Below are 13,020 nucleotides of genomic sequence, written 5' to 3'. Positions count from 1 at the left end.
AGCCACCCTGACACCATTAATGATACGCTATGTTTACTGTCCTCTGAGAGGCCCCACCCAGCAGCTGATCGAATCAGATGCTGAGACTCATACCAAGCATTAGGTGGAGCTCAGTGAGCCCTGTGGAAGAGTGGAGGGAAAGACAGAAGGACCAGAAGGGGAAAAGAATTATGCAAGAAGACCAACAGAGTCAAACTAACTTAAGGCCATGGAGGCTTACAGAGATGGAAGCATCAAACAAAGAGCATGCATGAATTGGACTTTGCCCCAGTACATATGTGTAACCGCCGGGCAGTTTGGTCTTCATGTGGGTCTTCTAGTTAGTTGAGCAGATGCTGTCTGTCTATGACATGGACTCTGTTGCCTACTTTTCAATCACTTTACCCTAATAGGGCTGCCTTGCCTGGCCTCAGTGGATGAGGATGAGCTCAGTCCTGATGGGACTTGATGTGCTGGCTTGGGTTGGGGAGGGGATCGCTTTTCCTGAGAAGGGAAGGAGGATGGGAGCAGAGGGGGGAGGGTGGCATTGGTAGGAGAGGAGACAGGGGAGCTACAATTGGGATGTAAAGTGAATATGTAAATTTTTAAAAATGTAAAAAAGGAATATGAAAATAAAATAAGAAGAGTTAATAATTCATTTTGGGTTGAATTTTCACAAGATCTAAATACCACCTAGTACTTATTTCTTAATCAAATATCTCAAAATGTAGGCATTTGGGATACCCATCTATTTAAGCTCTGCCATGGACAAAAGCAACAATGACTTACTCTGCTTGCCAGTATTCTAGCTAAGTTCTCTGTTAACTAAAGTCAACGCAGACATTGTCTGCTTTACAAAACCTGACCAATAGCATCTAAAAGTGAACATTCAGACTATATCACAAAAGAACGGTAAGCTCCCTTTCTCCTCCACCAAAGTACAGAGAATAGCCCAGTTTTCCTAGCTCAGACAGGGTGCTCTGAGATGGCTCAGAGGTTAAGAACACTCACTGACTGTTCTTCCAAAGGTCCTGAGTTCAAATCCTAGCTACCACAGGGTGGTTCATAACCATCTATAATGAGATCTGGTGCCCTCTTCTGGCCTGCTGATTCACATGCAGGCACTGTATAAATAAATAAATCTTAAAAAGAAGAAGAAGAAGAAGAAGAAGAAGAAGAAGAAGAAGAAGAAGAAGAAGAAGAAGAAGAAGAAGAAGAAGAAGAAGAAGAAGAAGAGGAATTGAGAAGTAGGCATGGGAAAAAAATAGTTATTCTATCACTAGTTATTCTAGTGAGCTCATGATTATCCTGTGTCACACAGCGGGAGGAGCCTAGAAGTCTTAGAGCTAGGATTAGTCTGGAACTACTAAATAATCTGAACCCACAGTGATCCCTATTCTGTGAATTTCTGTTCAACACACCTCCTTCCCACAGAGACAATCTCCTGAGGAGACCATGGTCCCCTCAACAGCTCTCAGCAGTGACTCTCAACAGCTGTCCTAGCACCTATATTATGACTTAGAGTCTTGAGCTAGCAATTTGGGACAAATGCAGTGAGCTTCTGGATAACAGCCCATGTCTAGGATGAGGAGTCTCCACTTCAGTGATAAAGGCGGGGGTCGGGGAGGGGGATGGAATCAAGCCAAAAGAATATTTCACAGAAGACGTTCAGATGGGGAGACCGTTGTGAGATCTCCATGTTCTTAAGCAGAAAGTAAAGGAAGTGTATGGATAAGGTCAGCCTTTTACTTCTCTGTAAGAAAGAGGAAAATACAACATAAATAACCATAGACTTACTTACCTTGCTAATGAAAAAAAAAGCACCTGATGAAAGAATGGTAAAACTAGGCTCAACCTTAGACAAAAGCCCAACTCTGCTTCATTTCTAGAGGTTTGCTGGGTCTTCACACGTGGCAACGCCCTAAGAGCAACAGCAATGCCCGCACCCACTGCTGAGGGGACTTAGAAGCAACCAGACAGACTTTTTCTAGTTTGGGAACACAATTAGTCTTTGATGAGCATTTTTGTTGTTGTTAAGGAGTCAGTTAAGAAAAACAATTTAATTTCAATTTCACATATAATCAGCAGACATAAAACATTTGAATTTGATATCACAATGAAGAGAATTTGTTATTAATCAAGGGTTAGAAAGTGAAGCTGTGAGTACAATTTAAGTGGGGTTGTCAGCTTGTGCTACTGTTCCTGAGAAGAAGAATGCTACCTCAGACTCACAGAGATAAAGAAGACAAAAATGGCAAGTACAAAAAGGATTCCCAATCCTACCACAAAAACACTGCTCAACTATGTTCACAGCAGCTTTATTAATAATATCCAAAAACTGGAAACAACCTAGGTGTCCCTCAACTGAAGAATGGATAAAGAAAATATAGTATATTTATAAAATGGAGTGTTATTCATATTTTTAATGACATGAAATTTGCAGGCAAATGGATGGAACTAGAAAAAAAAAAATCATCCTGAGCAAGGCAACCCAGACTCAGAAAGAAAAACATGATATGTACTCACTAATAAGTGCATTATTAGCTGTTAAGTAAACAACAATCACACCATATTCCACAGGCCCAGAAAGGCCAAGTAATAAGGAGGGCTCTAGGGGAGACCAGTGCATCTCCCAGGGAAGTGGAAACAGAAGAGATTTTTGAGGTAAACTGAGAGCAGGTGGAGATGAAAACAGGAGGGATCTGGTGGGGAAAGATAACTGAAATGGGGGCGGGGGAGGCATTAGGGGTGTGATGAGGAAGCCTAGTGCGGTGGAAAGTTCTTGGAACCTATGAGGGTGGCCCTAGTGAGGACTCTCCATAATGGAGGACACAAAGTCACAAAACCTTTGACTTACAACCTCTCTCCTGCCTGCAAGATGTGCTGGGGCACTGTAGGCTCAGAGCTTGTGGGAGCGGCCAGTCAATGACTGGTCTGACTTGGGGCCCTCGCCACAAGAGGGAGCCCATGCCTGACACTGCCTGGATGGTCAGGAAACTGGATGCCAGAGACCCAGGGTAGAACTAAACAAAAGTGGGCAGTGGAGGGGAGTCAATGAAATGATTCCTAATGACATCCTGCTCTATTTAGAGATCAGTGTCTAACCCAGTCATCATCAGAGAGGCTTCCTCCAGCATCGGAGCAGAGCGGACGTGGAGAAAAAAAACAGCCAGACGTTAGAGCTTGGGACAAACCACAGAAGAAGGGGAGAAAGGGTTGTGGGAGACAGAGGGGTCAAGGACACCAGAACACAGGCTACAGAATCAACTAAGCAGGGCTCATAGGGCCTCACAGAGACTGAAGGGGCAATTGCAGAGCCTGTGTGACTCTGTGCTAAATCCTCTGGATAGATGCCGTGGTTATTTAGGTTGGGGTTTTGTGGGGCTGTTAAGAGTGGGAGTAGGGATGTCTCTGACTCTTTTGTCTGCTCTGGGGCCCTTTTCCTCTTCACCCAGCCTTGAGATGAGGTTTGTTCCTAGTCATAGTGCATCTTGGGAGGAGTGAAGAGGAGGGATGCTGTGACCAGGATATATTGTATGAAAGAAGAATAAATAAAAGGAAAATTTGAGGGGAATAAAAAGTGGGAGAATCTCCTTCCCTCCCTCTTTTCCTCCCTCCCTACTTCCCTCTTTCTCCATCCCTCCCTCCCCCCCCTCCTTCCTTCTCTTCCTCCCTCTATCCCTCCCAGCCTAGCCCCATCAAATATAGCTTTCTGACCTATCTGTCCCGAGGACAAATGGAAATGATTGCTCTCCGAGAAGTCTTTCTCAAAAAGAGCCTCTCGACTTTTTCAAAACCAACCAACATGCGCTGCTGTGTGAGGGAGGGTCTTTCTCTCTTTGGTTTTAAGGGCAGGTTGAGTAAATAGACTGACAGAGATGCGTGTGATGGGGCTAAAGAGAAGGAAGCTGAACAGTAGATCTATAGATACCACTGGATACAAAGGCTTCAGCATCCTTAAGAATTAGTTCACAATATCAGGAGTTCTCACACACTGGGACCACATGGATTAAACTCAGAACACTGCTGTCTCCTCTAGGGGTATGACACTCTGAGATCAACTCAGGAGCCAGTACTCAGCAGGCATTCACTAAAAACTCTGTGCACACGCACCTCCACGGAGAACCACAAGCAGTGCTGAAGTGATTGTGGGAAGGGCTGGCACAGAAATGCCCTGGTCTACACTGTACCTGCAAAAAGAACCATCCCGAAGCACCAGCTGGTGTTCCTCAGGACGCAGCCTCTCAGGATTATCTTCTGGTTGTTGAGGGTGTGCTTGCTGTCCTTCCAAGAGAGGACCCCAGAGAATCTGTCTAACTTGTTGTTAGGCGCCTCACAGACAACAATCCCTGGAAAATAAGAAGGCTTTTCAGACCCACGGCAAGCTCACTTCAGAAGCCCACAGCACTACTTTACCACCCCCACTGCTGATACGCAATGCATTGTCCTTCCTTTTCAGAAAGCATGTTGCCACACATGCAAGACTGTGCTGGGAAAAAATAAGCTGCAACATGCAAAGATGGGAATCTATCAAATGTTTTGAAGCAGGATTGAATACGCTGACCAAATAAGAACAGAGCCCACAAGAGCACTGAGACATATTTTCCTTTTAAAAAAAATTTAAGTACCTGTCCTTACTCTTAGGATATACTAAAATGACTTTTTACAAGTATAAAATGATAAATGTCCACTTTTTTTTTCACTCACTGTGAACTGCCGAATAGGTTAACATGCCCCAGTTTTGGTTTCACAATTAAAGTTAATCAGTTTTCTATGTTCATAGTAAGGATTTGGGGTCCTAATATACCCCACCCCAAGGAAACCTGACCTTTGTTTGCCCCGTGTGCTGAGATTCCTTTCAGGTCTCCCTTGCCTCTTATCTTGATTCCATTCAGAAATCTGTGGACTCTCAAAGGCACCACATAGATTGCTCGACCTAGCCAGAAAACATTTCTAGTTTTTGGTGTTTGGGGTTTGTTGTTGTTCTTATTGTTGTTGTTTTTGTTTTTTAATTCCAAGAAGAGGCATGCTCATCCCAAATCAATGAATCGAATCATTCCATTATTTCAAACAGAACATGAACATTCATGGTGGGGGCGATCTAGGTAGAAATGGAAAACATAAATGGCTTTTATAGACCCTTCACAAGATGTAACTACTAGGCTCATCTACATTTGCATTACAAACAAATGCGCTACGGTTTTTAGAAGTGATGAGTACAAAGACATGAAAGAACTGAGAGAAAGGGGGGAGGAAGAGAGTGAGAACACGTGGGCTCAGGCCAGAACCAGAGGTAAGATTAGCATCTTACAAGTTTGTTGTCTCAGAAGCAAGAAAAGTGCATTTAAAACCAGAAGCCAAAAAGGTGGTTTGGAAAATAAAAGGGAGAGGGGGGCCGCGGTCAGTCTTCAGCATTGGTTGAGGAGAGTTCTATACAGTGCCATCTAGGGCATCTTTTAATTGCTGTGCTGAAAACCTAAGAATACCAATGAAAGAAAGAAAGAAAGAAAGAAAGAAAGAAAGAAAGAAAGAAAGAAAGAAAGAAAGAAAGAAAGAGTGAGTTTGGGCTCATAGCTTTGAAGACTTCAGTTCATAATCAATTGGTCCAGGTATCTTGAGTCTGTGGTGGCACATTATGGTAGGGGTGTGTGAAAAGCAATTTTGCTTCTTTTACAGTCCCCTTCAAGGACACATTGATAATGCCCCGATCCTCCCCCTAGGCCGTCCATCTTAAAGGTCTGCCCCACACACACAGTAACACGAGCTGGACACTGTGCCTTTACCTGAGACTTAAACACTAAAGAAAAGTGCGTGGGAGCCCCATCCTCTCTCTAAGCCATCTTCTGATGCTGAAGAGACTCCTTGCCCGTCCTTTCCTTCCAAGGACTACTGCTCTCCAAAGTCATAGATGCAGCCTCAGCTATAACACAAGCTGCCTGGCCAGCTGAGCTTTCACACTTCAAATACAAAAGTCAAGCCCTCTCTAACCTTCCTTTACCTTTTCCCAATTAGAAAAAAAAAAAAAAGAAAGAAAGAAAGAAATGGCCTAAAGAGTCTCTGTCCCGTCATTCCCTAGGCCTCCTCAGACAGCCAGCTCTCCAGAGAGCCTGCTGGCCTGGGCTCCAATGAGGCAAACAACCTGCACAAGGTTGTTCCTTAGACCAAGTAGCCCAATTGTGGTTTGCTCTCATTATAGCTTATTTGTGTATTGAAAAGTAAATTAAAGCTGATTTGAACTATGTTGTAGACCCAGAGGCTTTTTCTAAATGTTCAGATTTTGTGATCATATTTTCCTTGAGCAATAACTTTTATCTCTGAGTCTCACATAACCTTGGATTGAGTTGGTCTCACCAGCAAAGCCTGCACAAATAACAGGATGGCAGAGACCCTAAAAATTTATTCCAGTCTCTTCACCCAAGACTCAATTTCCCAAACTTCAAATTTGGCCACTATTTAAACAAAAAAAAAAGTGTGCCTTAACAAAAACAACATGATACATGGTCCTTGCCAATAACAATATAAAAGGCAGGTTCGTTTGATCATTTTCATTGTCATAAACAAAGGCTGACAAGGAGGGAAAGTCAACCTTGAACAACTCGGCTCACTATGCTCGGCAAGAATACGAGCTCACAGCTGGCCTCACATTGACGATGCCTTTCTGCCCAGGGACTACAGGGCCCAGTTCTATATGACCTCCTGGAGGCCCAACACCAACACAACTTTCTAAGAGTGTAGCCCCAGTGTTCTAAGCTCTAAGCACAACAGAACATTGGGGGGAAAGCCAAATTATCTTTTTTTAACTGATTTTTTAAAATGCTGTTTCCCCTTTTTTAGCTCTGTCAGCATAAAATATGAAAGCTCCCATTTCTCTTCCTCTCTTTTCCAAAGAGGGGACCAGCTCCCTTTGTGGGAAACCCTGCATCCTACAACCTACCACACTGTCTGCGTAATAACATCCTGAAAATATCTGTTGGTCAGATAGTTAGAAAAAGAGTTTCAAGAAAGGCCGTGTGGGGCTGGGCAGTTAAATCGGTAGCTAAGAGCACGCACTGCTCTGGCAGAGGACCCACGCCTAGGTTGCCACACCCTCGCAGCAGCTACAACTCTAGTTTCAGGGTATCCGATGCCTTCTTCTGCATCTAAGGGCATCAGGCACATACATGGTACACCTACATATGTGCAAGTAAAAAAACTCAAACACATACTTTTCTTTCAAAAGGAAACCAGTTGAGCAATGGCATAGGTATCACAGTAAATCTATGATAAATGAAAGGGTAGGCATATTTCGACAAGAATCATAAATATGGGGATTTGAATATCAAATATCTAGTGTGACCTAACTGTAAGAGAAGCCGGGAAGCAGGTGGTCACCTTAAAGCACATCAGATACAAGCAAAACTGTTTCTCAGCCACAAAGCATAAGACCCAAGCAAGGTTGCCTGGGGGCTTTGCCTGCTTCCTTCTAATTCCATCAGAGGAAGAGATAGTAAATGGTTGTAAAGGGTAAGAAAATCATTTGGGGAAGATAGAATAATTTCTTACATAATTATCCTAGTGGGAAATGATACAACAGGGTGGGGGAACATCTCAATAATTAAGTATAAACATAATCACAATAGTTAATCTCACTTCCCCCTCTGAAGAGAAGAGATATGAAGACATTTACTAGTTCATCCATTTTAAAGTGATGCAGGAATACCTATAACTGAGCAAATCTACAAGTTCTCATTTTTTTTTTAACTTTCCTTGGCATTTTAAATCCCAAATTCAGCCTGCTGGATTATTGTTTCACTACCAATTTGATAAGCTTCTCGAACTATCTGCTCACAGAGGAAATATGTGGTTTACTAATAAAAATTATTAGTGCACAATACCCCACTATTTTCCAAAACTAATTAGCTTTCCTTCTTTCTGCATATTATTAGTGATGATTCTCAATGGTCCACAGCAACTCTTCCAGAGGACAGGCTAAGGCGTCATTACCGCTGGTCAAGAATTTCACTAGCCCAGAACTTCTCAATATTTGGCCAATTGCATAACTACTGCTGGGCTGACGACTGAATTAAGTACCTTTTTCCTTAGAGAGATAGTTCCTAAAGCCATGGGATTCTATTTGAGTTCTTGGAGGCCAAGACCCAACACAACTTTGTCAACTTTGAGCCATGAGCCACGCAACGTTAATAACATAACAGCCATATTAGTGCCACCAATCAACAGGAAATTATTCTTCATGTCTTTTAATGGGATCTATGCCCCATGTATCAGCTGTGCTGTGTTGGACTGTACTTCCATCCATTTGAACTGAAGAGTTTTCTCATAAGCTCTGTAAAGTCACAAGGTGCTAACCAAGTCCGTTTATTTATTTATTTACATATTTTAACCAAGAATAGATGTTATTTTTCTTTGTTTTAATTATATACATGCTATTCTTTAGGGAAAGACCACAAAATACACAAAGATTCCTAACGAAAGAGTCAACCCTTCTCTGGTTCAGAACGGGCACAGTCACACAAAACATGTAAATGTGTCACTAGTTGCAAAACACAGACCACAGTCCAGTCAGTAACAATTATCAAAAGATCCTTGAACACTTTCAAACACATGTATATTATTGGGTTTTCCCAAGGCGTAAAAATGTCTGGTTTAAAAATATGTTATTAATAAGCATTTCTAGGTATTTATTTATAAATATTGTTCATGTCCTATATGACTCAACATAAAAAGGCTAGTCAAACTCGACTTTGTATTTATTATAATATTAGAGCGAGTTTCATATTTTTATCAAGTCCAACAGACTAGTTATTATTTTTTCAGACATTTGAAATGAATAAAATAGTTATTTGTATGAAAGCTCTTCAAATTAACATATTCACCTACCAAAACCTGCTCCTGTCTCAAGTAGACTAGTCTGTTTGGACAGCACCTCTAAATTCTTGACTCAGAAAAAATTCTAAGTCACTGAGAGTTTTGCTACTTTCAAAATTGTAAGTAGTGAATGTAAACATGTTTTTGTTTTGATCCCAAGTGTGGGATATGAAACAGACTTGTGGGGGGGTGTGGTGTTTTTCCACTGAAAACAGACTTGTGAGAAAACAGGTGATGTTTGTCCACTGAAAGAGTAACTACTTCATGCCGGAGCATGGTCTTTGCCAACTGATAAACATCCTAGTACGGACTCTGAGAAGATATATATATACCCAAAACAAGAGGCAGGGCTTTTTTGGTCTTGGCTATTTATCAGTCCACTTCAAGATGCTACTAGAGAGAACCACTCCAGTGAAGGCTTCGAGGCTCAGGGCTCTGGCTGCTGCTCTAGGCACCAGCTGATGCTCTGGGTTCCAGCGCCTGCAGTTACAGTCACCTTCACTGAATACTGGTTTACTGTTAAACTGGTCTATTGGAATCCTGCCGACTACGCCAGTGGAATCGCTCCAAGGAACTGAGTCTAAAAAAAGGTCTATCTCTTCTATTCCTATTAACTTCTTTTTTTTTCCTATCTAGAGTGGGTTGGAAGGGAGGTGTAGGCATTTTAAAAACCCCAACTAAAGTAGGTCTGAAAAAGTTCAAAGCCTACAATTGTATATAATGACATCACCTTAGATGGCTTTGATTTCTCATAATTAGTTTTGTTCCTATCTGCTTACCTTACTTCTAAATGTTTTTCATCCTCTCAGGAGCTAAGCTGTGATACATAGCCAGCCCTCTGTCTCCAACGCTGCCTTCCAGCTTGTGGTTCAGAGCTGTGGTTTTGTGTGCTTTCTTAGGACAGTTTTTGGTTTGTATTCTGACTCCTCTACTTAAACAGCCACATGACACAGGGAAAATTCTATCTTCCTCAGTCTCAGGTTCCCTATCCACATATTAGAGTTAGTGATAACTTTTCCTTCACAAGCTGCAAGGATGGAGCTGGGAAGATGGCCCAAAGGTTAAAGTATTTGCTGCACGCAAAGGAATACGGCTCTGAATTAGGATTTATGGCACCCAGATGAAAAAACCAGGCATGGAAGCGTGCAATTGTATAATCCCAGTGCTAGGAAATAGAGACCAACTTTTGGGCAGCATTGGCCAGCCAGCCTACACAATTTGTGAGCTCCAGATTCAGTAAAAAACTCTGCCTCAAAAAAAAATGAGCACAATAGAGAAAGACACCCAACACAAACACATACGCACACATACCTGCACGCACACCTACATATACACACACACACAAACACACACACTCTTGCACACATAACCAGGCTCACAAATGCATAAAAGGCTGTATGTATTTGATAAGGTAACTTACAGTATACAGTGAATGTTTGTTCCTGTATCAACACCATGTCTAGGGCCTGAGAATGATGATAACCATCACCCAACTAAAGGCTTCTTTGGGAAGAGCCCTAGTGCAAGTCTGTAGACAGAAATTGTCAGAAGCGTCCTGAAGACCAACACCCGGGCTTTGATTGAAGGTCGATTGGGAATCCTGGACTTGCTGCCCTCAGTGGGGGACTTAGCTCTAAGAATAGGAGTGGGATTGGCAATGTTCTGACACTTTGAAAGATAGATGTGTACTTACACTGTACAGTCAGAAAATGGTGACCTGGTGTTAGCATAGTTTGGAAAATAATAGAAGAAAACCCATAGAATAACTAGAAATAAAAAAATTGTGTGATATCCAGATGTGCCCAGAAATCACAAGAAGTGTGTGTGTGTGTGTGTGTGTGTGTGTGTGTGTGTGTGTGTGTGTGTGTGTGCACGGATGGATGGAAGTTGCTTGTATGCATGTATGTATGTAGCACAGCATAAGCAAGGACCTGCCTCACACATGAATCTTGTATGTTTCAACTTCCCAAAGCTGGGCAGGATATTTGCAAAAATATGTAAAACTTACACTTTGGGGGTGCAGGCTTTTGGTTTTGGGTTTTTAGTGTACCCTTCACTGTCCTGGTCTCACTTTTGTAGACCAGGCTGGCCTCAAACTCACAGAGATCCGCTTGCCTCTGCCTCCCCTACTGCTGGGATTAACATCATACTTTTAATGTCAACTGAAAGACAGAGCATTGGGATTTTGTCTAGTCACCAGAAGATGACTTGAAATTTATTGATGTCTCTTTTTATATTAGTGTTTTATATGGGGCCATTTTATACTCAGATGCAGAGAGTCGTGTTTATACTGGGGCCAAATAACCCTCTGTTATTCCTCTAATGCCCCTCCTGACTTCTTCTCTTCAATTAGCCCCCTCCTACGCTGATGTTTTCCTTTTCTGTGTGCTTACAGGTCCTGTGCAGGTAGTCTGTTCATGTTTACAACAGCCAGGTCATGTCCACAAGACAGTGTTTCACAGCACTCCTCCCCAGCCTCTGACTCTTACAGTCTCTCCACCCTCTCTTCGGCAATGCTCCTGGGATTGGAAGGTGGTCATAAAGATGTCCTATTTAGGGCTGAGCACTTATTCTCAGCACTCTTATCTGGTGTGAGTCCCAACTCTGAGAGTGACAACTGCTAGACGAAGCGGAGGGTTGCACTAGTCTATGGGCATAAACAAATACCCAGAATGCAGTTTAACTTCAAGTTCAATTTACTAAAGCTTCAACAGCAGATTCACTCTAGAACCAGTGAGCTCCCCAGCTTTCAGCAGATTTACAGCATGAAGCATGTATTCCTTCCAAGAAGGGGGAGGTAACCCTCCAAAATACTCTCATGCCAGTGGGCACGTGTTTCTGGTCAGGTAAGTATTGCTGCACACGTGATCTATAGTGAGTTAAGATCACTGGTGACTTTTCTCCTCAGCATGCTACATGGCACCCTCCGGCACCTTCCAGCCTGTTCCAGCACCTTCCAGCACCTTCTAGGACTATGACCACAAGCCAGAGGGAAGAATCTTCCTGCTCAATTCCAGCTTCATATTTTTGTGTTCTATAAGCAAATCTGTGAGGTTATCTTCGGCACTAGGGCTTTATGTCTGGCTCTCCTGGGCCCCCAAGGGTGATAGCAATCATCTGCGTTGTTTTGGAGACTTCTGGGTGCTCCTTGGCTAAAAATTCACTTTCTCTGTTTGTCCAATCTAATTCCAATGACAGTTTGGAGCCTGGTGTTCTATCTTCCATATGACAGATACTATAGTGAGGCTTCTCACTGCACCCTCTCTCACTTGTGAAATTCTTTGTTTCCAGCTGAATTTCATTTTGAGTTTTCTTCAGCAATTTTACCTCTTCACTGAATTCTATTCTCATATCCTGAATTGACTTCCTAGTTTGAGCATCTGTTTGTGTGTGTGCTTTTGGAATCCATCCAGTGCTTTATCACTGTCCTCTTTAAATTCCTACAAGAATTTGTCTGTGCCCTCTGTTAATTCTTTGAATGTATTTTTTTCTTCAATTCTTTTTCTGGAGTTTTGTCTAGATAGCTTTCATCTGGGACCACTTATGAGTGTATGTGCGCTCACGTGTGTGCAAGTGTGTGTTTATATGCATGGACATGAAGGACTGAGGTGACTCCAGCGACAGAGTCCCTTGCTGAGCCCAGAGCTCGCCATTTCAGGTAGCCTGGCTAGCCAGCTTCCTCACACAACTCCTTGTCTCTGCCTCCTGCATGCTGGGATTGTGAGTGGGCCACCACTTCCATCTGGATTTTATGTGGGTTTTGGGGACCTACCCCCTAGTCATGTTTGTGAGGCGAACACTTTATCCGTTGAGCCATCGCCCCAGACTAATCCTGTTTTTCTTTCATCAGCTGTAGCTTTTGCTATGGGTTTCTGATGCGCTTGTGTTGAGTAGGCGTTTAAGTCTCTGCTTGCTGCTACTGGGGCCTGCCAGGTTCTGGATCACCCAGGTGAGGCTTGAAGCTCAGTGGGGGTTGCTCACTCTTGACTTGCATGTGAGGCAGCATGCAGTGACTTCTGACCTCATCGGCAGGCCTTGTTTGAGTTAGCAAAGGGGGGTAGTGCCTGGGTGGCAAAGGTAGGCATAAAGATAGTAGGTTTAGGGTACAGAAGGCAACAGAAGTACGGTCTGTGGCCTGAGTGGTTGATATGAACTCTGCATAGAGCCTGAGAGGCA

General features: G+C 42.9%; 1 protein-coding gene across 8 annotated transcripts in view; it reads right to left on the bottom strand.

Moving 5' to 3' along the window:
• The window catches only part of ATP8B4 (ATPase phospholipid transporting 8B4 (putative)), a 174,582-nt gene that overhangs the window by 76,828 nt on the left and 84,734 nt on the right, over nucleotides 1-13,020 (bottom strand). For all 8 annotated transcript variants that reach the window (XR_014777957.1, XM_084775494.1, XM_084775493.1 and 5 more), the window contains one exon: nucleotides 4,170-4,328. Coding sequence is in view for 7 of the 8 variants with exons in the window: in XM_084775494.1 (XP_084631620.1) it covers nucleotides 4,170-4,328 (159 nt within the window). In the remaining variant the exon portion in view is untranslated. The remainder of the gene's footprint in view (nucleotides 1-4,169; nucleotides 4,329-13,020) is intronic.

The sequence above is a fragment of the Acomys minous genome (genome assembly GCF_964271855.1).
Source record: "Acomys minous genome assembly, chromosome: 3".
Lineage (NCBI taxonomy): Eukaryota > Metazoa > Chordata > Mammalia > Rodentia > Muridae > Acomys > Acomys minous.
Note: the sequence above shows the minus strand (reverse complement) of the source record. Positions and strands in the feature narration are given on the sequence as shown.